Source organism: Nycticebus coucang, chromosome 2, assembly GCF_027406575.1.
Source record: "Nycticebus coucang isolate mNycCou1 chromosome 2, mNycCou1.pri, whole genome shotgun sequence".
Taxonomy (NCBI): domain Eukaryota; kingdom Metazoa; phylum Chordata; class Mammalia; order Primates; family Lorisidae; genus Nycticebus; species Nycticebus coucang.
In genome coordinates, this window is record NC_069781.1 from 114,851,861 (window position 1) to 114,877,905 (window position 26,045).

At 48.6% G+C, this 26,045-nt stretch overlaps 1 protein-coding gene and 2 non-coding genes across 3 annotated transcripts; 2 read left to right on the forward strand and 1 right to left on the reverse strand.

Moving 5' to 3' along the window:
- Positions 1-2,928: 2,928 nt before the first annotated feature.
- LOC128580042 (U6 spliceosomal RNA) lies at positions 2,929-3,031 on the reverse strand. The gene has a single exon (XR_008378403.1). It is a non-coding gene; the product is annotated as a U6 spliceosomal RNA (small nuclear RNA).
- Positions 3,032-14,718: 11,687 nt separating this feature from the next.
- EEF2 (eukaryotic translation elongation factor 2) lies at positions 14,719-24,438 on the forward strand. The gene is made up of 15 exons (XM_053579797.1): positions 14,719-14,873; positions 16,020-16,234; positions 17,131-17,312; positions 17,401-17,612; positions 17,941-18,119; positions 18,315-18,420; positions 19,261-19,374; positions 20,044-20,182; positions 20,312-20,507; positions 20,982-21,240; positions 21,742-21,849; positions 22,241-22,594; positions 22,828-23,010; positions 23,112-23,244; positions 23,724-24,438. Exons 1-15 carry the CDS (start codon positions 14,871-14,873, stop codon positions 23,915-23,917), a joined length of 2,577 nt encoding a protein of 858 aa, XP_053435772.1. The 5' UTR covers positions 14,719-14,870; the 3' UTR covers positions 23,918-24,438.
- Positions 17,794-17,858, forward strand: LOC128580311 (small nucleolar RNA SNORD37). The gene has a single exon (XR_008378610.1). It is a non-coding gene; the product is annotated as a small nucleolar RNA SNORD37 (small nucleolar RNA).
- Positions 24,439-26,045: the final 1,607 nt, after the last annotated feature.

The window sequence follows — 26,045 nt, forward strand, 5'->3', positions numbered from 1 at the left end:
GGTAGGCACAGAGTGAAGGCATTCTGGAGGCCCATAAAAATATGGCTATGTTGGCCAGGCACAGTGGCTCGTACTTGCAATCCTAGCACTCTAGGAGGTCAAGATGGGTGGATTGCTTGAGTTTAGGAGTTCGAGACCAGCATGAGTAAGAGTGACAACTCATCTGTGGGGTAGGGAAAAGTTTTATGCATTCTCTACCATGGCCTTGCAGGAAGGTGCCACGTATTTCTAGATAGCCATAGCTGTGTACAGTGAAGTATGCTTATGTAACTGCTGCTTGGCAGGTTGCCATTTTTGTTCCCCTGTGTATAAAGGGAAACAGGACCTTTCCCGTGTGCAGATTGTGGACCGCAGATTGCAATGTGTAACTTAGCTCCCCAGCCTCCAGGAAGTAGGGCAGACCTGCCATGCGTGCTCCTCCTGCCACTGTGTGAACTGAATAAAGTGTGTTACACCTGCCCTCCATGCCTGAGTTTATCTCTGGTCTGGCCGAATTAACACTGGCATTACACCAAAAATTAGCCGGGCATGGTGGCTCACACCTGTAGTCCCAGCTACTTGGGAGGGTGGGGCAAGAGGACTACCAGAGCCCAGGAGTTTGAGGTTGCTGTGAGCTATGACACCACATGACTCTACCCAGAAAGATAGAGTAAGACTCTATCTCAAAAAAAAAAAAAAAATTATATGACTATGCAAAGAGGTCTGAAACATTATCCTGGACTGTGGAAGCACTTGACAATATCAATGCCCTTTTATGACAAAAACGAAACAAAAAAACTCTTAAACTAGGAACAGAATGTAACTTTTTTTTTTTTTTTTGCAGTTTTTGGCTGGGGCTGGGTTTGAACCCATCACCTCCAGCATACGGGGCTGGTGCCCTACTCCTTTGAGCCACAGGCGCCACCAGAATGTAACTTCTACCACACAAGAAAGGCCATGTAGGGCGGCGCCTGTGGCTCAAGGAGTAGGGCGCCAGTCCCATATGCCGTAGGTGGTGGGTTCAAACCCAGCCCTGGCCAAAAAACACAAAAAAAAAAAAAAAAAAAAGAAAGGCCATGTATGAGAAGCCTTCACCTCACATCATACTGTGTTCACAGACAGAAAGCTTGTTTACTAAGATAAGGAACAAGACAAAGATGGCCCATTCACCCTTTTTGTTCAACATAGTAGTGGGGGTTTGACTAGAGCAATGAGAAAAGAAACAAAAAAAGCATTCAAGTTAGAAAGGAAAAAGCAAAATTATCCCTCTTTGCAAATGAGTTGATCATATTAGGTAGAAAACCCTGAAGGATCCGTAATAAAACTCCTGGAAGAAATAAATGAAGGCAGCAGCAAAGTTGCAGTGCACAAAATCAAAACACAAAGATCGGCTGTATTTCTACTAGCAATGAACACAAAAATTAAAATTTAATTTTCTGATAAGAAAATTAAAAGAATAATTCCAGCCAGGCAAAATAATGGATGCTATAGTCCCATGATCAGGAAGCTGAGGCATGAGAATTGCTTGAGCCCAGGAATTTGACACTGTTGTGAATAGCCACCGCACTCCAGCCTAGACTGAAACTATGTCTCCATGAAATACTAACTCACCACCTGCTCCCCAGCCCCTGGCATCCACCATTCTACTTTCTGTCTGAATTTGATTACTCTAGGGACCTTCTATGAACGGAATCATCATATTTGTTCTTTTGTGTTGGGCTTGTGTTTGTTTGAGACAGAGTCTCATTCTGTTGCCCTATGTAAAGTGCAATGGCATCATCATAGCACATTTCAACTTCAAAATCCTAGGCTCAAGAGATCCTCCTACCTTAGCCACCATGCTCAGTTGATTTTTCTATATATATATATTTTTTGTAGAGAATGGTGTCTCACTATGTGGCCCAGGCTGGTTTAGATCTCCTAGCCTCAAGTGATCCTCCCACATTGGCCTCCCAAAGTGCTGGGATTATAGGTATGAGCCATCATGCTGACCCTTGTGTTTGGCTTACATCACTTTGCATAATTGTCTTCAAGGTTCACCTTTGTTGTAGCCTGTGTCAGAATTGTGTTCCTATTTATTTATATAGCACAAGAGCAAGGGTCCGTTATTCTGGGTTTGAACATCAACTTCAGGATCTATGTGCTATATGACCTTGGGCAGATTACTTTTGAGCACCTCTTTTTTTTTTTTTTTTTGAGACAGAGTCTCAAGCTATTGCCCTGGGTAGAGTGCCATGGCATCCTAGCTCACAGCAACCTCCAACTCGGGCTCAAGTGATCCTCTTGCCTCAATTTTTCTATTTTTTAGTAGAGACTGGGTCTCCCTCTTGCTTAGCTGGTCTCCAACTTGTAAGCTCAAGCAATTTACGTGCCTTGGCCTCCCAGAGGATTACAGGCCTGAGCCACCACACTCAGCACTGTATTTAATTTATAAAGAAAAAAGGTTTAGGGGCAGGGCATGGTGGCCCAGTATGTATTACTGGTTTCATATTAGTATTGAGTACACTTTTTTTTTTTTTTTTGAGACAGAGTCTCAAGCTGTCGCCCTGGGTAGAGTACTGTGACGTCATAGCTCACAGCAACCTCAAACTCTTGGGCTTAAGCGATTCTCTTGCCTCAGCCTCCCAAGTAGCTGGGACTACAGGTGGCCTTCACAACACAGGGCTATTTTTTATGTTGTTCTTGTAGTTGTTTGGCAGGCCTGGGCTGGATTCAAACCCACCAGCTCTGGTATATGTGCGTAGCACCCTAGCTGCTGAGCTACAGGTACTGAGCCAGTATTAAGTACATTGGATTCTTGCTTTTCTATTCTTGTGATCCTTTACTAAGTAGAATGTTCTCCAATTCCATTCAGGTTAAAACAAAAGATGTAAAGTCTCCATCTTTTATGGCTGAATAGGATTCCATGCTACATATACCACAGTTTTCTAATTCATTTATGTGTAGATGAAAGATATGGAATGCTTCATGAATTTGTATGTCATCCTTGCCCAGGGGTCATCCTGATCTTCTCTGTATCATTCCAATTTTAATATATGTGCTACTGAAGCAAGCTGTGTACCAATTTTTTTTTTTTTTTTTTGAGTTTTTGGCCAGGGCTGAGTTTGAACCCACCACCTCCAGCATATGGAGCCAGCACCCTAGTCCTTTGAGCCGCAGGTGCCACCCAAGTACCAATTTTTTTTATCTGTAAAATGGAACTAATAGGGCGGTGCCTGTGGCTCAAAGGAGTAGGGCACTGGCCCCATATGCTGGCGGTGGCAGGTTCAAACCCAGCCTCGGCCAAAAAACTGCAAAAAAAAAAAAAAAAATGGGACTAATAATAGCATCATGTTCTGGGATTTCTTTTTTTTCTTCAAGCTGTCACCCTGGGTAGGGTGATGTGGCATCATAGCTCACAGCAACCTCCTGCTCATGGGGTCAAGCAGTCCTCATACCCGTTTTTCTATTTTTATTTATTTATTTTTGAGACTTAGTCCCACTATGTCGCCCTCAGTAGAATGCTGTGGTGTTACAACCCACAGCAACTTCCAACTCTTGGGCTTAAGCAGTTCTCTTGCCTCAGCCTCCCAAGTAGCTGGGACTACAGGCCAAGCTATTTTGTTGTTATTGTTGTAGTAGTAGTTGTCATTGTTGTTTTAGTAGGCCCAGCCCAGGTTCAAAACCGCCAGCCCCAGTGTATGTGGCTGGCACCCTAACCACTGAACTAGGGGCGCCAAGCCAGTTTTCCTATTTTTAGTAGAGACGGGGGTCTTGCTTTTACTCAGGCTGGTCTGGAACTCCTGAGCTCAAGCAATCCACCCTCTTTGGCCTCCCAGAGTACTGCGATTACAGGCGTGAGCCACGCACTCTGTCAATATTCTGGTATTTCACCTTAACAAGTAAGCCTGTCACTGTTTCATGGAAGCTGGCAGAAAATACAAGAAACAGGGCGGCACCTGTGGCTCAGTGAGTAGGGCGCTGGCCCCATATACTGAGGATGTCGGGTTCAAAACTGGCCCTGGCCAAACTGCAACAAAAAAATAGCCGTTGTGGTGGGTGTTGTGGTGAGTGCCTGTAGTCCCAGCTACTCAGGAAGCTGAGGCAAGAGAATTGCTTAAGCCCAAGAACTGGAGGTTGCTGTGAACTGTGACACCATGGCACTCTACTGAGGGCACACACAAAAAAACAAAGTAAGAAAATACAAGAAACAAAGGATGTTTTTAAATTTTAAAAATAGCCAAGACATGGTGGCTCAGGCCTGTAAGGCGTGGAAGGCTGAGGTGAGTCAATTGCCTGAGCTCATGTGCAAGACCCTGTCTCGAAAAGTATTGGGCGTTGTGGGGAACGCCTGTAGTCTCAGCTATTCAGGAGGCTAAGGCAGGAGAATTGTTTGAGCCCAGGAATTAGAGGTTGCTGTGAGCTATGATGCCATGGCACTGTACCAAGGGTGACAAAGTGAGACTCTGTCTCCAAAAAAACTTTTTAGGAACAGTGTCTCAATTTGTCATCTAGGCTGGAGTGCAGTGGCATCCTTATAGCCCATAGCAACCTCAAACTCCTGAGCTCAAGTGATTGTCTTGCCTCAGCCTCTTTTTTTTTTTTTTCTTTGAGACATAGTCTCACTATGTTGCCCTCAGGAGAGTGCTGTGGCATTAGAACTCACAACAACTTCCAACTCTTAGGCTTAAGAGCAACCTCCAACTCTTGCTCTTAAGTGATTTTCTTGCCTTTAAGTAGCTGGGACTACAGGCGCCTGCCACAATACCCAGCTATTTTTTGTTGCAGTTGTCATTATTGTTTAGCTGGCCGGGGCTGGGTTCAAACCCTCCAGCCTCTGTGTATGTGGCTGGCACCGTAACCACTGTGCTATGGGCGCTGAGTTTTACCTCAGCCTCTTTAGTAGGTGGAACCACAGGTATGTACATGCCCAGGTAACTTATTATTTTTTATATATAGGGTCTTGCAATGTTGTCCAGAGTGGTCTCAAACTCCTGGCCTCTGGAAGTGCTGGGATTATAGGAAAAAGCAAACACTTTTTTTTTTTTTTTAAGTAGGCCTGGGCGGGGTTCGAGCCCCCCAGCCCTGGTGCATGTAGCTAGCGCCCTAACCACTGAGTACAGGTGCCCAGCTCAGCAAACACTCTTGACCCACCAAGGATGTTTTGTTTTTTGTTTTTTTTTGTGGTTTTTTGGCCGAGGCTGGGTTTGAACCCGCCACCTCCGGCATATGGGACTGGCGCCCTACTCCTTGAGCCACAGGCGCCGCCCACAAAGGATGTTTTTATGCACAGAGTTAATATCATGTTGGCATCTGTTCCTCTTCTTGGGTCCCATGTCCAGTGCAATAGGCACAAGTGGGTGCTGCTCACACAGTGGGTCTCTGTTGGCCTTAAGGAACACTGAACTTTGGGAATCTGCTAGTTTTTTTTTTTTTTTTTTTTGAGACACAGCCTCAAGCTTTTGCCCTGGATAGAGTGCTGTGGTATCACAGCAACCTCCAACTCCTGGGCTTAAGTGATTCTCCTGCCTCTGTCTCCCAAGTAGCTGGGACTACAGGTGCCTGCCACAATGTCCGGCTATTTTTTGGTTGCCCTTGTCATCGTTTGGCGGGCCTGGGCTGGATTTGAACCCAACAGCTCAGGTGTATGTGGCTGGCGCCTTAGCCGTTTGAGCCACAGGTGCTGAGCCAATGTGCCAGTTTTTTTTTTTTTTTTAGCGGTTTCCAGGCTCCTACTTTTGTTCTCATATGGCCTGTCCTCCCTACAGCAGCCACTAGAGGATGCCTGGGAGCACCTGTGTCAGAGAAAGGCCGTTCTCTGCCCACAGCCCTGGATGGCTCCCACCTCCTTTGAAATCAAAGCCTCCCTGTGAGGGAGGCACTATACAACCTGCCCCATCCTCTCCCTGCTTCACTTTCACTAAACTCTAAGACCCACCTGGGCTATGTTCCCAGTGTGTCAATGTTGGTCAGAAAGGAAGTGTTCACTTAAGTATGTGTGGAATGGTGAACACAATGAACACATGAAAACTCTGAATTAATTAGAGCACATTACAATTTTTTTTTTTTTTTTGTAGAGACAGAGTCTAACTGTACTGCCCTTGGATAGAGTGCCATGACATCACACAGCTCACAGCAACCTCTAACTCTTGGGCTTACGCGATTCTCTTCCCTCAGCCTCCCAAGCAGCTGGGACTACAGGTGCCCCCCACAACACCCGGCTATTTTTTTGTTGCAGTTTGGCTGGGGCTGGGTTTGAACCCGCTACCCTTGGCATATGGGGCCGGTGCCCTACTCACTGAGCCACAGGCGCCGCCTGAGCACATTACAATTTTATTTTTTTATTTTTTATTTATTTATTTTTTCACATTACAATTTTAAACAACCATGTTCATGGTCTCTCAAGCACAGCACAGTTGACAATTGGGCTAGATAATTCTCTGTGATGGGGCTACTCTGGGCATTGTAAAGTGTTGAGAAGCATCCCTGGCCTCTGCCCAGAGCAGAGCACAAATGTTGCCAGTGTCCCTGGGTGCAGAAATCATGCTAGTTGAGACTCCTGGGGTTACAGGATGTCATGGACCTGCAAAAGACTCTGCATCCCACGATCACGTGCTCTGCTGAGGTCCTAGGAGGCTGCACACATTTAAATCTACACCTTGAACGGGGAAGGAGAGAGGCTTTTGCCATCTGAGCCATCAGGAATTTATTTTTATGTATCATGTGACTAGGGATTGCGCTCAATGTCTTTTCCAAATGATTGATGCAGTTTCTCAGACTCAAAATTACCAACATTTGGGGCTGGATTATTCTCTGGGGTGGGGCCTACTTCAAATCACATAAAAACTGTATGTAATTCATATTTTGGTGCACATGAATAAAATTTTATTGAAACACAGCCATGTCTGTTTGTTCATATGTTATCTATAGCTGTTTTTGTGCTATCACAGCATAGCTGAGTAGCTCTAACTGAAACTGTTTGGTCCTAAAAGCCAAAATATTTTCCGTTGGGCCCTTTAAGACTTTGTTTTTTTGGCTCAATGCCTGTAGCTCAGGTAGTAGGGTCCCAGCCACATACACTGAAGCTGGTGGGTTCAATCCCGGCCGGGGCCTGCTAAAACAATGACAACTGTAACCAAAAAATGGCTGGGCATTGTGGAGGGCGCCTGCAGTCCCAGTACTTGGGAGGCTGAGGCAAGAGAATTGCTTAAGCCCAGGAGTTTGAGGTTGCTGTGAGCTGTGATGCCACAACACTCCATCGAGGGCAAAAAAAAAAACAAAACAAAAAAACTTTGGTTTTATATTTTTTTGAGGCAGAGCCTCAAGCTGTCGCCCTGGGTAGAGTGCTGTGGCATCACAGCTCACAGGAACCTCAAATTCTTGGGCTCAAGCGATTCTCCTGCCTCTGCCTCCCAAGTAGCCGGGACTACAGGCGCCTGCCACAACGCCCGGGTATTTTTTGGTTGCAGCTGTCCTTGTTGTTTGGCAGGAGTCGAACCTGCCAGCTCAGGTGTATGTGGCTGGCGCCTTAGCCACTTGAGCTGCAAGTGCTGAGCCAAGACTTTGTTTTGTGTGCATGTGTGTGTTTTGTTGTTGTGTGTGTGTTTTTGAGACACAATCTTACTTTGTTGCCCTTCATAGAGTGCCATGGTGTCATAGCTCACAACAACCTCCAACTTTTGGGCAAGAGTGATCCTCTTGCCTCAGGCTCCCAAGTAGCTGGGACTAGCCACAACGCTCACTAGGCTAGTTTTTTCTATTTTTAGAGACAGGGTCTTGCTCTTGCTCAGGCTGGTCTCCAATTCCTAAACTCAAGCAATCCATCCACCTCAGCCTCCCAGAGTGCTAGGATTATGGTGTAAGCTTTAAGACTTTGTTCTCTAAAGTCAAGCCCTGGCCAGTGCATCCAAAGAGCCCACTCCTGTGTTTTTTGTTTTGTTTTTGTTTTCTGGTAATCTCATGCAGTATTAGCTCCTGTGTTTATTCTCCTGTCTTTTTTTTGGGCGGGGGGACAGAGTCTCATTCTATTGCTCCGGGTAGAGTGCCTATTCTGTCTTAGAGGTGGTAGTGCAGGGAGCTTCACAGGCTTCCATTCTACTTCCTACTCATGCCTCTCACCCTCTCCCTGGATTGCTTTCCCCTTTTTGCTCTGTTAACTCCTACTCAGCTTTCAAATAACACTTAAAGTCACCTCCTCCAGGAGGCCCTTCAGGATCCCCTAGGCTGGGGAATATGGCCCTCTCCTTGTTCTTCCTACTTGGATCTTCTGGCACAATTTGAGAGGTTTGATTTGTGGCAGTATTTGTCTGTTTTCCTTCACAGCTGTGTTTCCCCCCACCCCAAATATTTGTTGGACCCATGGAGTGCCTGAGGTCTGAGTGATGGGAGGAACTGGGTTTGGGGAGAAATTGAAAACCAGGGAAAATTCACCAGTGTCTGAAGATGAGGAGGGAGGGGGCTTCGTGGAAAGTCCCATAGGGCAGCCTGAAAACAAAGAAATGTAAAACAGTTTGCTGAAGGCTCTAAAGGAAGTCCCTAAAATCATGGCCTAAAGCCCTGAGCAGAAGGTGGAGTCCAGCTGAGATTCTCAGCTATGCCTCTGTAAGCTAGGGTTGCACAACAATCACAGAAAGAGTGTTTTTTTGTTTGTTTTTGTTTTTTTTTGCACAGTCTCATTATGTTGCCCTTGATAGAATGCCCTGGTGTTACAACAACCTCTAACTCTTGGGCTTAAGTGATTGTCTTACCTCAGCCTCCCAAGTAGTTGGGACTACAGGCACCTGCCACAGTTTCTGGCTCCCAGCTATTTTTTGTTGTTGTAGTTGTCATTGTTGTTTAGCAGACCTGGGCTGGGTTCGAACCCACCTGCCTTGGTGTATGTGGCCAGCGCCCTAACCAGTGAGCAAGGGGTGCTGAGCCCTTTTTTTTTTTTCCTTGAAGGAGTCTGTTGCCCCAGGCTAGAGTGCTATGGAGTCACCCTAGCTTACAATAACCTCAAACTCCTGGGTTTAAGAGATTGTCCTCCCTCAGCCTCCTGGGACTACAGGTAACGGCCACTATGCCTGGTTAATTTTTTTTTCCTTTTATTGTTGAGGATTCATTGAGGGTACAAGAAACCAGGTTACACTGATTGCATTTGTTAGATAAAGTCCCTCTTAACAATCGTGTCTTGCCCCCAAAAGGTGTATCACACACCAACGCCCCAATCCCCCTCCCTACCTGGTTAATTTTTCTTTCTTTTTTTTTTTTTTTTTTTTTAGACAGAGCCTCAAGCTGTCACCCTGGGTAGAGTACCGTGGCATTACAGCTCACAGCAACCTCCAACTCCTGGGCTCAAGCGAGTCTCCTGCCTCCGCCTCCCAAGTAGCTGGTACTACAGGTGCCCGCCACAACGCCCAGCTATTTTTTGGTTGCAGCCGTCATTGTTGTTTGGCAGGCCTGGGCTGGATTCGAACCCGCCAGCTCAGGTGTATGTGGCTGACGCCTTAGCTGCTTGAGCCACAGGCGCCGAGCCATGGTTAATTTTTCTATCTTTATTTATTTATTTATTTTGAGACACAGTGTCACTTTGTCGCCTTCGGTAGCATGCCATGGCATCACAGTTGACAGCAACCTCAAACTCTTGGACTTAAGTGATTCTCTTGCCTCAGCCTCCCAAGTAGCTGGGACTGTAGGTGCCCGCCACGATGCCTGGCTGTTTTTAGAGATGATGTCTCACTCTGGCTCACGCTGGTCTTGAACCTGTGAGCTCAGGCAATCCACCCACCTCAGCCTCCTAGAGTGCTAGGATTACAGGTGTGAGCCAACTCGCCCAGCCCAATTTTTCTATTTTTAGCAGAGATGGGATCTCAGCCTGGTTTTGAACTCCTGAGCTCAAGTGGTCCTCCTACATTGGCCTCCCAGAGTGCTGGGATTACAGTGTGCCCAGCCAAGACAAGAGCTTTTTATTGGTTATTAAGGTTTTGCATAGCTCAGCCATCAGAGGCGTTTTGCTTCCAGCTCCGATTCTCACCTCACAACCTCACCAGACCTCCCTAAACCTATTTGAATAACTGTCAAGAGAGGGCAAAAAATGTACTTCCCTAAAGCACTTCAGGGAGAATGTAATCCAATAAGGAGTTAGGGCATCTAGCAGGGCTGAGATTAAAATAACGAAGCACCCTTTGGAACCTGGGGCAAAAGAGAGAATCTGGAATATTGATCTTTATTGAAAATTATGTTTTGTGGACTTTTTTTTTCTTTTTGCTTAAAAAAAATTTATTGGGTCAGGTGTGGTGGCTCATGTCTGTAATCCCAGTGATTTGGGAGGTTGAGATGAGAAGATTGCCTGAGGATAGAAGATTGAGACCAGTTTGGGCAACCTATATAGACCCCAGTTTATTTATTTATTTATATTTATATTTTTTGAGACAGAGTCTCATTGTGTCACCCTGGATAGAATGCCGTGTTGTCACAGCTCAGCAATCTCCAACTCTTGAGCTTAAGTGATTCTCTTGCCTCAGCCTCCCAAGTAGCTGGGACTGTATGTGCCTGCCACAACATCCAGCTATTTTTTGGTTGTAGTTGTCATTGTTGTTTGGCAGGCCTGGGCTGGATTCGACCCTGCCAGCTCTGGGCGCTGAGCCTGTTTATTTATTAATTAAGACAGGGTCTCACTATGTCTCCCTCCATAGAGTACCATGGCGTCCTGCCCCACAGCAACCTCAAACTCTTGGGCTGAAGCAATTCTCCAGCCTCAGACTCCCAAGTAGCTGGGACTACAGGTGACCGTCATGATGCCTGGCTATTTTTGTTGCAGTTGTCATTGTCATTTAGGTGGCCGGGGTTGAGTTTGAACCTGCCAGCCTCAGTGTATGTGGCTGGTGCCCTACCCACTGAGCAACGGGCACTGCATTTTTATGTTTTTGAGACAGTCTCAAGCTGTTGCCCTAGGTAGAGTGCTGTGGTGTCACAGCTCACAGCAACCTCAAACTCTTGGGCTTAAGTGATTCTCTTGCCTCAGCCTCCCAAGTAGCTGGGATTACAGGCGCCCACCACAATGCCCAGCTATTTTTTTGGTTGTGGTTGTCATTGTTTAGCTGGCCCTGGTTGGGTTCAAACCCACCAGCCTTGGTGTATGTGGCTGGTGCCCTACCCACTGAGCTATGGGCACCACCATAGACCCTAGTTTTAAAATAATAATGGCCAGGTGAGGTGGTTTAGGCCTGTAATTCTAGCTCTTTGGGAAACCAAGGATTGAGCTCAGGGATGGATTGCTTGAGTTCAGGAATTGGAAACCAGCCTGAGTAAGAATGAGACACTGTCTCTACTAAAAATAGAAAAATTAGCCATGGCACTCTACCAAGGGTGACAAAGTGACAGTCTCTAAAAAACAAAGATTTCATAAAAAAAACTAGGTGCTTTATTCATATATTAATTTCTTTCTTTCTTTTTTTTTTTAGAGACAGAGACTCACTTTATCGTCCTCGGTAGAGTGCTGTAGCATCACAGCTCACAGCAACCTCCAATTCCTGGGCTTGGGCAATTCTCTTGCCTCAGCCACCCAAGTAGCTGGGACTACAGGTGACTGCCACAACACCCGGCTATTTTTTTTTTTTTTTTTGTTACAGTTTGGCTGGGGCTGGGTTCAAACCCACCACCCTCGGCATATGGGTCCGGTGCCCTACCCACTGAGCCACAGGAACTGCCCCATATATTAATTTCTTTAAGTCTCACAAGAGCCCCATAAAATAGGTTGTCATTGTTCAGTGTTTTACATGTAGCATCTAAGGTTCAGGGAGGTTCAGTAACTTGTCCAAGGTCACACAGCCAGCGAAGTTAGAACCAGAATTTAAACTCGGGGTGTCTGGGAACCAAATCTGAAATAATACATCTAGGGAATAGTGGGTTAGGGTTGTTTCCTATTGAAACTGAGTCCTCTTGAATGTGATTTGAACCCACCCTTAGTAGCTGTGTGACCTTGGGCAAAAGTCTTAAGTCTCTGATCCTCAGGCATAAACGAGCCTACGTAAAGCCCAGTGTGTGGGAAAATTAAGCAAATCAATTAATTAATTGAGTGAAAGGGCGTATGGCCAGCTCTTAATAAGCGATAAGTATGTAGCAAAAGTCAGCACCGAGAGAAGTGCAGTGGCCACTGCTGGTCAGCAGGCGCCGCTGCGGAGGTCTCTGTCCTTGCTAGGTGCTGCAGTGGGCGCATGCGCAGTGATATCTCCCTGCAGGCGTGTGATTTTTCTTTCCCTTGTTCCTCACCCTTTAACTCCAGACTATATTTATTACTCTGTTAATTACGGCAAACCTGACTGTGGCTGATAATACTCCAATTTCTGCTATCGTGAGTATGGGAATGACAATGAGGAGAGGTCCTTCCCACCTCCACCTGTCTCCATTCGTGCAGCTGTGGAGTTGAACACCTGCCCACGAAGGAGGTATTTCCCTGTCCCCCTTAAACTCTCCCCAAGGTTCTATAACTTACATTACATTAGAATTTCATACTAGCAATGCATTCACTCCATAGCAAATTCAACTCTGTTTTAATGAAAACCTAGGCATTGCATCTCAAATGCTCCTGTTTGTGTAAGGAAGAAACGGCTGCGATGTGCCTAACATGGAACCCAATACACAGTAGGCGTTTGGTACATTTAAACATAAAAAGAATTATTAAGGGCCGGGCGCGGTGGCTCACGCCTGTAATACTAGTACTCTGGGAGGCCGAAGCGGGTGGATTGCTTGAACTCACGAGTTCAAGACCAGCTTGAGCAAAAGTGAGACCAACCCCCCATCTTTACTAAAAATAGAAAAACTGAGGCAAGAGGATCGCTTGAGCCTGAGTTGGAGGTTGCTGACGCCATGGCACTCTACCCCAGGGCGACAGCTCGAGATTCTGTCTCAGTAAATAAATAAATAAATAAATTGGCTCCGTACTCGTCCTTAGAGGTTAGGGCGCTGGCCACATACACTGAGGCTGGCGGGTTCAAACCTGGCCTGGGCCTGCAGCACAACAATGACAACTACAACAACAAAATAGGTGGGCGTTGTGGCGGGCGCCTGTAGTTCCAACCACTTGGGAGGCTGAGGCAAGAGAACCCCTTAAGCTCAAGAGTTTGAGGTTACTGTGAGCTGTGACGCTATAGCACTCCACCGAGGGCGACATAGTGAGACTGTCTCAAAAAAAAAAAATTATGAAGAATGAGAAACCAGATACTAATCTGTTAAGAAAAAAGGTATGCCCCAGCTCAAATGGCTTATAAGCCTGCCTTGGAAGTGAACATAAAGCGTGACACGAGGCCAGCTCCAGGTATTGCTGACGTCTGCTCCCTGCCACGCCCTTGGCTGCTCTGAGCCTCACCCATTCAATAGGTATTTATTGACCATCTCCTAGTCGCCCCATTTCCCCCAGGTTAAATGGTGATGGCAATAGCAATCTCTGATTAAACGAAAGCAGGGCTGTGACTGAGCTGTATAAGCAAAGTGCACAAAGCAAAATTTTCAGGGAGAGGGAGGAGTGAATGGTTTATTCCAAAGTCCAGCTTCGAATTTGCATTGCTTTTTGTAGACGCTCACCTCCCCCTCTCTCAGCCAGTAAAAGCACTGAAGTCGCTCTCCTTTTTTATAGAGTGAGTTTGGGGTAAGATTTACTGAACGGGTTTTTCAGAATTGCGCTAGGAGGACATCATTTAACGTTGCAAGTAACTACAAAACTCCTACTAGGTGCCAAGCATTGAGCTGGGTTCTTTATAAAGCATAAAGATATTCGATTGAATGTTAATTCATTTCCTCGAGCGAAAGATCTGAAATACATAACACTGTTTTTTAGGGTCAGATTAGGACACAAATGCTAAACAGTCTTCCTGCGCCTCCCCCTGGAGAAGAAATGGAAGAGAAAATGCGATTGCGCAAAGAAAGAGTTTAAGTCAGTGCTTAAGCCAGTGCCTGTGACACGGCAAACGAGTGCACGAAAATAAATGTTTTATTAAGAGCATTGATAGGTGATTAAAATAGCTAACTTATTGAACGTTGGTTGCCAGGCATGGTGCTAATCCCCATGCATGTATTCAGTTTATTTTACACTACCTCCCCCAAATTAACACTGATTATTCCCCCCTCCCAATTTACAGAAGAGGAAACTGAGGCACAGAGCAACCCTACTAGCTAGTGTAAGAACAAGCAGTTTGATGAAGCCCGGAAGGCGTTTTATTCACTGCTTTATCCACATCTGTAATGATGCCTGGTACATAGTAGACACTCAGTAAGTACCTGTGGGCTAAAAGTGATTAACACCATTTTAAATTATACACAGTATTTTAAGTTATTATCGGTACATAATAGTTGTATAATACCTGCTTTTAAAAAGCTTTCTATGTTGAAATGATAGGCAAGAGATTGACAAACAATACAGAGAGGTTGTGAGTGTTCTTTCTCTCAGCTTCTGCCACTGGTATCTGCTTACATAACAATGTTCAAACAAGCAAATTGACTTCGGTTTCATTCACAGACTGTATTCACCTTGCTCTGTGCTTTTGATACAAGTACTTGACATTTTGCACACTAATGCAGTTTTTCTGATTATTATTCTCGCTAAAACAACGCTCTCCGCTTTATACACCTCAACAGTGCAAACCACAGTCCAGACCCAGAGTGGGTACGACCACTGCCCCTCGGACGCCAACCCCATAACCTGTTATAGGCCGGGCTGGCACCTACTGGGTTAACAAGGAGTCGCATCTCTGTGCGCCTGCGTGCCGCGCCTCGTTGTCCCGCCCCCGCAACGCAGTCATATGACCCGCCCAGCCGGCGTCCGCCTACAAAAGGCTCAGTGTTGACGTCAGCGTTCTCTTCCGCCGTCGTCGCCGCCATCCTCGGCGCGACTCGCCTCGCTTGGTTCTACCTGGAAGAATCCACCGCCATCCGCCACCATGGTGAGTAGCCCTGTTCAGCTGTTGTCCCGGAACTGCGGCGGGTCCTCTGCGGGGCTGGCGCTGCCTACCCTGGGACGCTGGAGCAGACCGGATAAAGCGTATACATGGCGGCGGCTGAGTCGGGTATGGGGAAGCGGCCGCCGCCATGTCGGCGCGTCGCCCTTTTCGCCGAGCCCCGTTTCGGATTCCGGGGACGCTGTTCTTTACGAGAGCTCGGGCCCGGTTGGTGCTGGGGTGGTGGCGTGAACGCGGGTGGGGTGCGGTGATGTGGCAGAGGTTGTAATGGCGGGCACCGCGGTAGAAGCTGAGAGTCGGGGTGGCGCCTTATGTAACCCGCAGGCCGCGAGTTTGAGTTCGATTTTCTGCTAGGGGCCTTGGACAGCGGGGAAATGGCCAAACGGGAAGCGACGCAAGAAAATTTTCTCTTTATACCTCGAAAGCCTCGTGATAACTGCAGCCTGGGCGTTAGTCTTTCCTTTGACTCTCCAGTGGGAAAAGCTGGGGTCTGAGCCATGGGACATGGATTTTTGCCGGTTAGCGTTGTTCTTGGGCCTTGATATCCGGCGGTTGCGGATCTTTCTGATTCCCCGGGGAGAAGGGTGACCTTGCGTTTTTAAGAAGCTTTTTTTTTTTTTTTGGTTGAGGGAAGCCAGGGTGGCCTAACAACAGCCTGGAGACGGTTTTGGTTTTATTAGTTTCATATTTGACATGTAGAATTTCCCAGTGTTGTTCCTGGTGTTGAAGAAATCGATCATATTTGGGATTATGCTGTTGTCTTTTGGGTTGTGAGTTCTGAATGACAGCTGGAATCAGTGGTGCCTTGAGATTGGTGGAGTGGTTTTATTTTATTTTTTTATTATTTTTTTTTTTTGTAGAGACAGAGTCTCACTGTACTGCCCTCCGGTAGAGTGCCGTGGCGTCACACAGCTCACAGCAACCTCTAACTCTTGGGCTTACCGGATTCTCTTGCCTCAGCCTCCCGAGCAGCTGGGGGTGGAGTGGTTTTAAAGGGCTGGCATTGTGGGCCACCACAGCACCAACTCCTTCCTGGCCTTTGACCTGGCAGTTTTGGTGTTGACTGGATGTTTTGTGCCAGGCTGGGTTCCCAGAGTTCCAGGCTGATCTGAGCCACCTCATTTCTCTCAGGTGAACTTCACGGTAGACCAGATCCGGGCCATTATGGACAAGAAGGCCAACATCCGTAACATGTCTGTCATTGCCCACGTGGATCATGGCAAGTCCACGCTGACAGACTCCCTGGTGTGCAAGGCAGGCATCATTGCATCGGCCCGGGCTGGGGAAACACGATTCACTGACACCCGGAAGGACGAGCAGGAGCGTTGTATCACCATCAAGTCAACGTGAGCTCCCTGGTGCCCTGTGGACCTGGGTGGGGACTAGCCACTCTGGTTTGGCAGCTAGCAGCAATGGGCTAAGTTGGTGGGACAGACCTGTGGGCACCGTGGTTTTCCTCCTCAGACCTTCCCAGTCAATGTTGGGGTGTGTTAGGGCCTGTGTTATGCTGTGGGGGTGAGGTTCTATCCAGGGTGACAACTGGGAGAGGCACGGGTGAAAGGGCATTGGGAGCTGGGGGTTTTTGAAGTGGAGGCTTAACCTAGTACTCACTTTTGGGGGAGTATATCTGACCCCAAGGGATACTTGGTAACATCAGGAGATACGTTGCTCCCTGATAGGGAGAATGTAACTGGCATGGAGGGATGCTGAAAACTACCTGCATTGACAGGATAGCCCCCTGTGACTGTCTTGGCCCCAAATAGGAGAAGGATGAGACTGGAAAGGGCAAGCACAGGTCACTAGGGCATAGTGACCATCAGTGCCGTCTGTTCTGTTATCAGATGTTAATGTTGTAAGGTTCTCTCTGATTAATCTTAGCTGGGGCTAGGGAAGAAGAAAGGGCAAAAGTGGTCTCTGGGGTTTTAGTCTTGCTTGGTCACTATTTTGAGTCAGGTGCGACGTATGCAGAGCCAGAAGGGGCTCTGAGGAGCTGGTGTGGGAGACTGGTACCTGGAGTCCCCATCCCTGGTAGAGGCAGTGGGTGGGTCAGCTCTTGTGTGGGAAACCTGAGGTTTAACTCTAGGGATGAGTAATCAAGAAGGGGAGGGGACAGGGTGGAGAGTGCTGAGTGGTGGCTCTGGCTTTTGGGGATGTCACTGGCTCCCTTGGGAGCAACCTAGGGTGGGTAGGATAGCTGAGGGCCAAGTGTGGCTCCAGTCTTAACCTACCCTTCTCTCCTCAGTGCCATCTCCCTTTTCTATGAGCTTTCTGAAAATGACTTGAACTTCATTAAGCAGAGCAAGGATGGCTCTGGTTTCCTCATCAACCTCATTGACTCTCCTGGGCATGTAGACTTTTCCTCAGAGGTGACAGCTGCCCTCCGAGTCACCGATGGCGCCTTGGTGGTGGTGGACTGTGTGTCAGGTAAGCAGCAGGTCTTCAGCAGCAGGGCCTGGAACTTGGGCCATCCCCACCTGTGGATGATGGGTGCTTTTTCTCCTGCCTGTTCTAGGCGTGTGTGTGCAGACAGAGACGGTGCTGAGGCAAGCCATTGCTGAGCGCATCAAGCCTGTACTGATGATGAACAAGATGGACCGTGCTCTGCTTGAGCTGCAGCTGGAGCCTGAGGAGCTCTACCAGACCTTCCAGCGTATTGTGGAGAACGTGAATGTCATCATCTCCACCTACGGGGAGGGCGAGAGCGGCCCCATGGGCAACATCATGGTATGTGTCCCTGCAAGTTGAAGGGCTTTCTGCCTGGCCCAGGAGGTGTCCTTGGGGACTTGAGATTAGAAGAATGTTCACCTCAGGAAGCGGGGTGGAAGAGAAAAGGGCTGGAATGTTTCTGTATCTGATTGGATCAAGCCTTTGAGGCTTGCCTGCAGGTGGGGCTGGGTGGGCCCCTGTACATGATGACTGACATTTCTTCACTTTGACCTGATGTCTACTGAAGAAATCTAGTATCTGAGGCATATGGTGTTTGGTGGGGTTACAGCTGCAGATCTGCCCAGGGCCCCACTAAACCCTGCTCACGTTTTTTCTGTTTTCCCAGATTGACCCTGTCCTTGGCACTGTGGGTTTTGGGTCTGGCCTCCATGGTTGGGCCTTCACCCTGAAGCAGTTTGCAGAGATGTATGTGGCCAAGTTTGCAGCCAAGGGCGAGGGCCAGCTTGGGCCAGCTGAGCGGGCCAGGAAAGTGGAGGACATGATGAAGAAGCTGTGGGGTGACCGGTGAGCTTCACAGGGAGGAGAGGGGAGGACAGAGCAGGGGGAATCTGTGACACTCCAGCAGCGTGGAAGTGGTGTTCAGGACACAGCTCAAGCTCACCAGACACCTTGTGGAGTTCTACCCATGCTCTAGTCTTCATAGCTACCTTGGTTTCTTGCAACCCCCTAACCTGGTTGGGCTGGGCTTTCTCTTGCTAGGTACTTTGACCCAGCCAATGGCAAATTCAGCAAGTCAGCCACCAGCCCTGACGGAAAGAAGCTTCCCCGGACGTTCTGTCAGCTCATCTTAGATCCCATCTTCAAGGTGAGGATTAGATCCCAGTTGAGCCCCACAGCAGGTGCTCATGGTCAGGCATCTCCATTAGTGGTAATAAAAACATCTTTTCGGAGTGGCGCCTGTGGTTCAGTGGGTAGGGTGGAGGCTGAGGCAAGAGAATCGCCTAAGCTCAGGAATTGGAGGTTGCTGTGAGCTGTGTGATGCCACGGTGCTCTACCGAGGGTGATAAAGTGAGATTCTGTCTCTACAAAAAAAAAAAAATCTTTTCACTTAATGGTTCCTAACAGGGCAGGGGCAGGAGGTTCAGTAGGTGGGTGAGAAAGTATTTTCAGGACTTGCACAGTGAGGACGAGAGGGCTTCTCTAGTAGATGGTGGTTAGATGGAGGGTAGGTGGGGGCTTTCATAGGAGTCTAAAATATTGTAAATTAAACATTTTTTACAGGTGGTGCCTGTGGCTCATTGGGGTAGCGCACCCGCCCCATATACCGAGGGTGGTGGGTTCAAACCCGGCCCCGGCCAAATTGCAATAAAAAAAAAAAAAAAAGCTAGGCATTCTGGCGGGCGCCTGTAGTCCCATCTACTCCCTCAATCTCCAGAGGTTGAGGCAAGAGAATTGCCTAAGTCCAGGAGCTGGAGACACTGAAAAGTGAGGCACTGTCTCTACAAAAAATAAATTACTTCCCTGCCAATCAGGTGCCCTTTTTTTCCCCCTTACCCAAGTAATTTACCACAAGGCTTTATCTGGATTTGCTCATTTGGGTCATGCCCTTGGTGGTAAGTGGGTCAGGCTTTATACAGTGTAGCTGCTGTTCTGTGCCTGGCTTTAGGCTGAAAGCAGGTTACTTAAACTTTTCCCATTTTCTTAGGTCTTTCATGCAATCATGAATTTCAAGAAAGAGGAGACAGCAAAACTGATTGAAAAATTGGACATCAAGTTGGACAGTGAAGATAAGGACAAAGAAGGCAAACCTCTGCTGAAGGTGCGTGAGGAGGTTCTGGTCCTTATGTAAAGCCCAGTTAGGTAGTCCTTTCTGAACTAAGTGGAGCTCAGGTTGCCATTTTTATGGGTGGTCAGACCCTGGTCCTTGGGGGCTGAGAATCCCCATCAGGGAGATGGCTATCAGTCTCTCTTGTGACCTCTGATTTCTGGGCTCTTTACCTTAAGGCATCACAGCCAGCCTCCTCTGGGACGGTGTGTATGGGCAGGCATATGCACTGCATGGATCCCTTTCTATAAAGGGCATGTTTTTGGGTGGCGCCTGTGGCTCAGTCGGTAGGGCGCCGGCCCCATATACCGAGGGTGGTGGGTTCAAGCCTGGCCCCGGCCAAACTGCAACCAAAAAAATAGCCGGGCGTTGTGGCGGGCGCCTGTAGTCCCAGCTACTCGGGAGGCTGAGGCAGGAGAATCGCCTAAGCCCAGGAGTTGGAGGTTGCTGTGAGCTGTGTGAGGCCACGGCACTCTACCGAGGGCCATAAAGTGAGACTCTGTCTCTACCAAAAAAAAAATAAATAAAAATAAATAAAGGGCATGTTTTTTAGGGAGAACATAGTTTCTACTGTTCACTTACCAGATCCCCAGGAAAGGAAAGGAAAGCTCATCCTGGGGTGCTCCCAACTCTTGTGCAAACCCTTCTATTTCTGTCCCACAGGCTGTGATGCGCCGCTGGCTGCCTGCTGGGGATGCCCTGTTGCAGATGATCACCATCCACCTGCCTTCCCCCGTGACGGCCCAGAAGTACCGCTGTGAACTTCTGTACGAGGGGCCCCCAGACGACGAGGCTGCCATGGGTATGTGGATCATGAGTGGCTGAGCTATGGCATGTGGCTCTGGTCAGGATGCCTTCCAGGGAAGGGTTCTAGAAGGATAGACTGCAGAGCAATAAGGCTGTCCTAGCTGGGTTTTATCTGTCTTTTCAGGCATTAAAAACTGTGACCCCAAAGGCCCCCTTATGATGTACATTTCCAAAATGGTGCCAACCTCCGACAAAGGTCGGTTTTATGCCTTCGGACGTGTCTTCTCGGGGCTGGTGTCTACCGGCCTGAAGGTCAGGATCATGGGGCCCAACTATACCCCCGGGAAGAAGGAGGACCTCTACCTGAAGCCCATCCAGAGGTGAGCACTTCACTACCTATGGTGGGTTGCTTCCCTGTTTAGCAGGTGGCTGAGGAGGGTATGGAGAGGGTAGTGTTAAGCTATTTCCAGCTTATTTTGTCATGGCCCAGTGAGGATGAGTAGAGTCTCTGGGGAAGTGAGCTGATCAACTGTGTGTATCATGAAGCCAGTTCAGAGTTGGATGTAAATGTCCTTGAGTTCCAGGCAACGGTCTTGTCCCATGTTCAGAGTGGGCAGTGACCGCAAAGGTGATGTTTAATGGCATCCCTACCCCAGCAGCAATTGTGGCTTAGCACTTGTTCTAGCTCCTCAGGAGTCTGATCTGTGTCGCAGGCAAGTCGGCGCCTAAGTTAGTTATCTGGGTTACATTTGGAATGCAGTCAGTGCTTGGCTCCAAAAAGGCCTTGTCTTGCCTCTTGGGATGTGACCTGGCCAACCCTTGTCTTTTGACCCACTGACCCCTCCTCTCCACAGAACAATTCTGATGATGGGCCGCTACGTGGAGCCCATAGAGGATGTGCCTTGTGGGAACATTGTGGGCCTGGTGGGTGTTGACCAGTTCCTGGTGAAGACGGGCACCATCACCACCTTTGAGCATGCCCACAACATGAGGGTGATGAAGTTCAGTGTCAGCCCTGTTGTCAGGGTTGCCGTGGAAGCCAAGAACCCAGCTGACCTGCCTAAGCTGGTGGAGGGGCTAAAGCGCCTGGCCAAGTCTGACCCCATGGTGCAGGTAGGCGTGGGAAAACAGATGCCACCTGTAGAGGTAGCATTTGCTGTGGTCTGAGGTGTGGCTGAGTTGGTTGCTATGGTTTTAAGATTTCAGAGATTCATGAAAGTAGGGATCTCTGGTTTGTGGTGGGCCTGTACCTTCCCAGGTATAACTGCTGCCTTTCAGGTGGTGATTTCTTGCCTGGGTGACTGCTGTCTCCATTTTTTAAGACTACTTAGATTCTACATGTCTACTGTGGGTTGTGTGGATCTTAAATTTTGTTTAAGGATAGTGAGGCCAGAATCTAGTGGCAGGAGTTATAGGGCTTCTTGCTGCCTTTGGGTGTCCCAAATCTCTGACATGCTTCCCCTAAGTCCTTATTTTGGGGCAGGTGAGCCTCTTTTGCTGGAGGATACATAAGGCTTGCTTTGTGCTCATCCTTCGAGTCCACGTCTCCATACTATCCCTGGGCCTACGTATGGTGCTAGGCTAGTACCCAGGGCTCATGCTTGGCCTTTTCAGTGCATCATTGAGGAGTCTGGGGAGCATATTATTGCGGGCGCCGGTGAGCTGCACCTGGAAATCTGCCTGAAGGACCTGGAGGAGGACCACGCCTGCATCCCCATCAAGGTGAACAAGGGCGCTGTTCCCACACCCTTCACACCAGCCTCCTTAGGCCTTGCCACTGCGTGCTCTAGTTGTGAATTATCTGCATGCTAGCTTTCCCTTACTCTCTGTAAGAAAATAGCAATGTGCTCCATGGGCTCAGGCCAGGCTTGCTTGCAAAGCTTTTGTTATTTGTTATTTTCCAGTGGATGCTACTGTCTCTCCCGGGTCCTGCTGGCAGTGGGTACAGACTTCAGGGTAGACCATGCCCCTGTACTTAACAAATATGTGGTTCAATTTATTCCAATTTAATACACCACTGCTGTGTTAACTGTGTCTCATTGGGAAAAGCTTTAGGAATTCTGTGAAGATCACCTTTCCCTTCTGGGGTGTGACCTTTCTGTTCTTTCTGCAGAAATCTGACCCAGTTGTCTCATATCGTGAGACAGTTAGCGAGGAGTCCAGTGTGCTCTGCCTCTCTAAGTCCCCCAACAAGCACAACCGGCTCTACATGAAGGCTCGGCCCTTCCCTGATGGTCTGGCTGAGGACATCGACAAGGGCGAGGTGTCTGCCCGCCAGGAGCTGAAGCAGCGGGCACGATACCTGGCTGAGAAGTACGAGTGGGATGTGGCTGAGGCCCGCAAGATCTGGTGCTTTGGGCCTGATGGCACTGGCCCAAACATTCTCACTGACATCACCAAGGGCGTGCAGTACCTCAATGAAATCAAGGACAGCGTGGTGGCTGGCTTCCAGTGGGCCACCAAGGAGGTGGGGACATAGCTCTTGTGAGCCAAGTTGGGAGTTCAGTGGGATGCTTGTGTCAGGCCCAGGAGGCAAACACTTGTGTGGGAGTATGGGTACCTCATCTGTGCTTGTAGCGTGTGGCCCCTGGTGAGGATGAGAGCTGCTGAGGTAGGCAAGATGTGAGGCACCAGGTTCGCTTGGGGCTAAGACCTGAAGGGCTTGACACAGGGAGCTGATTGTTTCTCTGCCCTCATAAGGGAGCACTGTGTGAAGAGAACATGCGGGGTGTGCGCTTTGATGTTCATGATGTGACATTGCATGCGGATGCCATCCACCGTGGGGGAGGACAGATCATCCCCACAGCCCGGCGCTGCCTGTATGCCAGTGTGCTGACTGCCCAGCCCCGGCTCATGGAGCCCATCTACCTTGTGGAAATACAAGTGAGCAGCCTTCCCTTTAGCCCATGCCCTCTGAGATCTGTATGGTTGATATTTTGCCTGACGGCTGCTGAGTGAGTGGCTTTCTTTCCCTTTCATGGCAGTGTCCAGAACTAGTGGTTGGTGGCATATACGGTGTACTGAACAGGAAGCGGGGCCATGTCTTCGAGGAGTCCCAGGTGGCTGGCACCCCCATGTTTATTGTTAAAGCCTACCTGCCCGTCAATGAGTCCTTTGGTAAGTGGCAGCTCAGTGTGCTTACAAATCTCAGCAGGCTGTAGTCAGGCCAGGTCAGGAGGGACAGACATCTAGCTTAATTTGGGTTTGGCAAGGCATGTGGCCTGGGCTTCTTTGGGAGCAGTTGGTATAGTCTGCTGCCTTCTGCACTTGGGAGGCAACCCAGTCCTAGACCCTATTAGACTCCAAATCACTTAAGTGTAGGGGGAAAGATTCTGCTACCCCAAAGTTGAGAAGGCTTTTGGGCATGTAGTTTAGGAATGTCTCAGGGACGGGGCTGAAAGAGCAGCTGGGCTATATAGCTCACCACTATAAAGGGCTATTTCAGTGCTTAGTTGTCTGAAATTGAGGGGTAGTGTCCTAGTCACCCTCTCATACATGTTTGCCTGTGGGGCCAACAAGCTATCCTGGGTTCCTGTAGGACCCACTTTTCCTGGGTAGCCCAGTGAGCCTTGTCTCTGTTCTCTCTTCCCCTACAGGTTTCACTGCCGACTTGAGGTCCAACACAGGTGGCCAGGCCTTCCCCCAGTGCGTATTTGACCACTGGCAGATCCTGCCCGGAGACCCCTTTGACCACACCAGTCGCCCCAGCCAGGTTGTGGCGGAGACCCGTAAGCGCAAAGGCCTGAAGGAAGGCATCCCAGCCCTGGACAACTTCCTGGACAAATTGTAGACTGCCCCTGCTGCAGTGCCCCCCACTTCGGTGGAATGGGCTCAGCACCCACACTCAGTTTGACCACAGCAAAACGTCCTCATTCTCAGACAACACCTTGAGACTGTCCCGACACGACACAGTGATTGATGCTCCACCTGAGAGGTTCTGGGGCCATCGCTCAACATTAACACTTGATGCTGTTTCTTTTGATATTTATTTCCAGATTGCGGGGCAGCAGAAATGCCCTCTTTATAGGGACTGATTTGGCCGGTGGGGCAGAGGGAGGAGGGATGGGACACTCAACTTTTTTTTTCCATTTCTTCAGAGGGAAACTCAGATGTCCAAAAATTTTTAAATGAATGCATTAAGAGGTATATTTGGGCAAATGGCCCGTAGTGTGGTTTTTTCCCCCAGAAAGGAGGAAGGAACAGCGGGTAGGTAATTTCTAGAAGGCAGGGAGTCCTGTGTGGTGTGACCATGAGCAACTCCAGCTGTGTTAGTGCCATTGGAATAATAAATTTGATACGGTGGTGACTTCATTCTGTCTCATTCTTGTGGCATCTTTGTAGGGGAGCAGGGCTCCCACAATCCAGTATCAAGGCTTCAGTGCTATGCCAGGACCAGAGGTCAATGCAGCCTAGAACGGTTGTTCAGGTGCCTGAGACACAAGGGGAAGAGGCTGTCTGAGTAGTGGGTGCTTGCCCAGTGGAACTCAGTGGGGTGGTGGAGGTGGCACTGCTGAGGACGAGAAGTAGGACAAGTGCACCAAGGAACTGAAGTTTTAAAATATTTCAGGTTGGGCTTAGCACCTGTGGCTCAAGAGTCTAAGGGGCCAGCCACATACACCTGAGCTGGTAGGTTTGAATCCAGCCTGGGCCCTCCAAACAACCACGGCTGCAACCAAAAAATAGGCATTGTGGTGGGTGCCTGTAGTCCCAGATACTTGGGAGGCAGAGGCAGGAGAATCTTTTGAGCCCAGGAGTTGGAGGTTGCTGTGAGCTGTGATGTCACAGCACTCTATCCAGAGTTACAGCTTTGGGCTCTGTCTCAAAAAAAATTTCAGGTTGGGCATAGTGGCTCACACCTGTAATCCTAGCATTTTGGGAGTAGAGGTAAGAGGATCTCTTGACCCCAAGAGTTTCAGGTAGTCATGATGCCACAGTCCTCTTAAGGTGGTGGATTAAGACTAATAAAGTGGGGTGGCGCCTGTGGCTCAGTCGGTAAGGCGCCAGCCCCGTATACCGAGGGTGGCGGGTTCAAACCCGGCCCCAGCTGAACTGCAACCAAAAAATAGCCGGGCGTTGTGGTGGGCGCCTGTAGTCCCAGCTACTCGGGAAGCTGAGGCAAGAGAATCGCTCAAGCCCAGGAGTTGGAGGTTGCTGTGAGCTGTGTGATGCCACAGCACTCTACCGAGGGCCATAAAGTGAGACTCTGTCTCTACAAAAAAAAAAAAAAAAAAAAAAAGGCTAATAAAGTGGGAGATGGTCAGGCGTTGTGGCTCAAGCCTGTAATCCTAGCACTTCGGGAGGCAAAGGTGGGGTGGATTGCCTAAGTTTGGGAGTTTTGACACCAGTTTCTTTTTTTTTTTTTTTTGGCCGGGGCTAGGTTTGAACCCGCCACCTCTGGCATATGGGACCGGCGCCCTACTCCTTGAGCCATAGGCGCCGCCCTTGACACCAGTTTCTAAAAACAGCTGGGTGTTGTGGGTGCCTGTAGTCCCAGCTACTTGTGGAGGCTGAGAATCACTTGAACCCAGTACCTTGAGGTTGCCATGAACTACAACGCCACGGCACTCTACCAAGGCAACAAAATTAGACTGTCCAAGAAAAAGAAAAAAAAAATAGTAAAAGAAACCACACCTAAAAGCAAGCTTCCTTTTTTTTTTTTTTTTTAAGAGACAAGAGTCTTAAGTTGTTGTCCTGGGTAGAGTACCGTGATGTCAGCTCACAGCAACCTCAAACTTGGGCTTAAGCAACTACAGGCGCCGGGCCACAAAGCCTGGCTATTTTTTGGTTGTGGTTGTCATTGTTTGGTGGGCCTGGGCTGGATTCAAACCTGTCAGCTCTGGTGTCTGGCTGGTGCTCTAGCTGCTTGAGCTACAGGTGCTGAGCCCAAGCTTGCTTTTCTTAAATTCCCCTTAGATTTG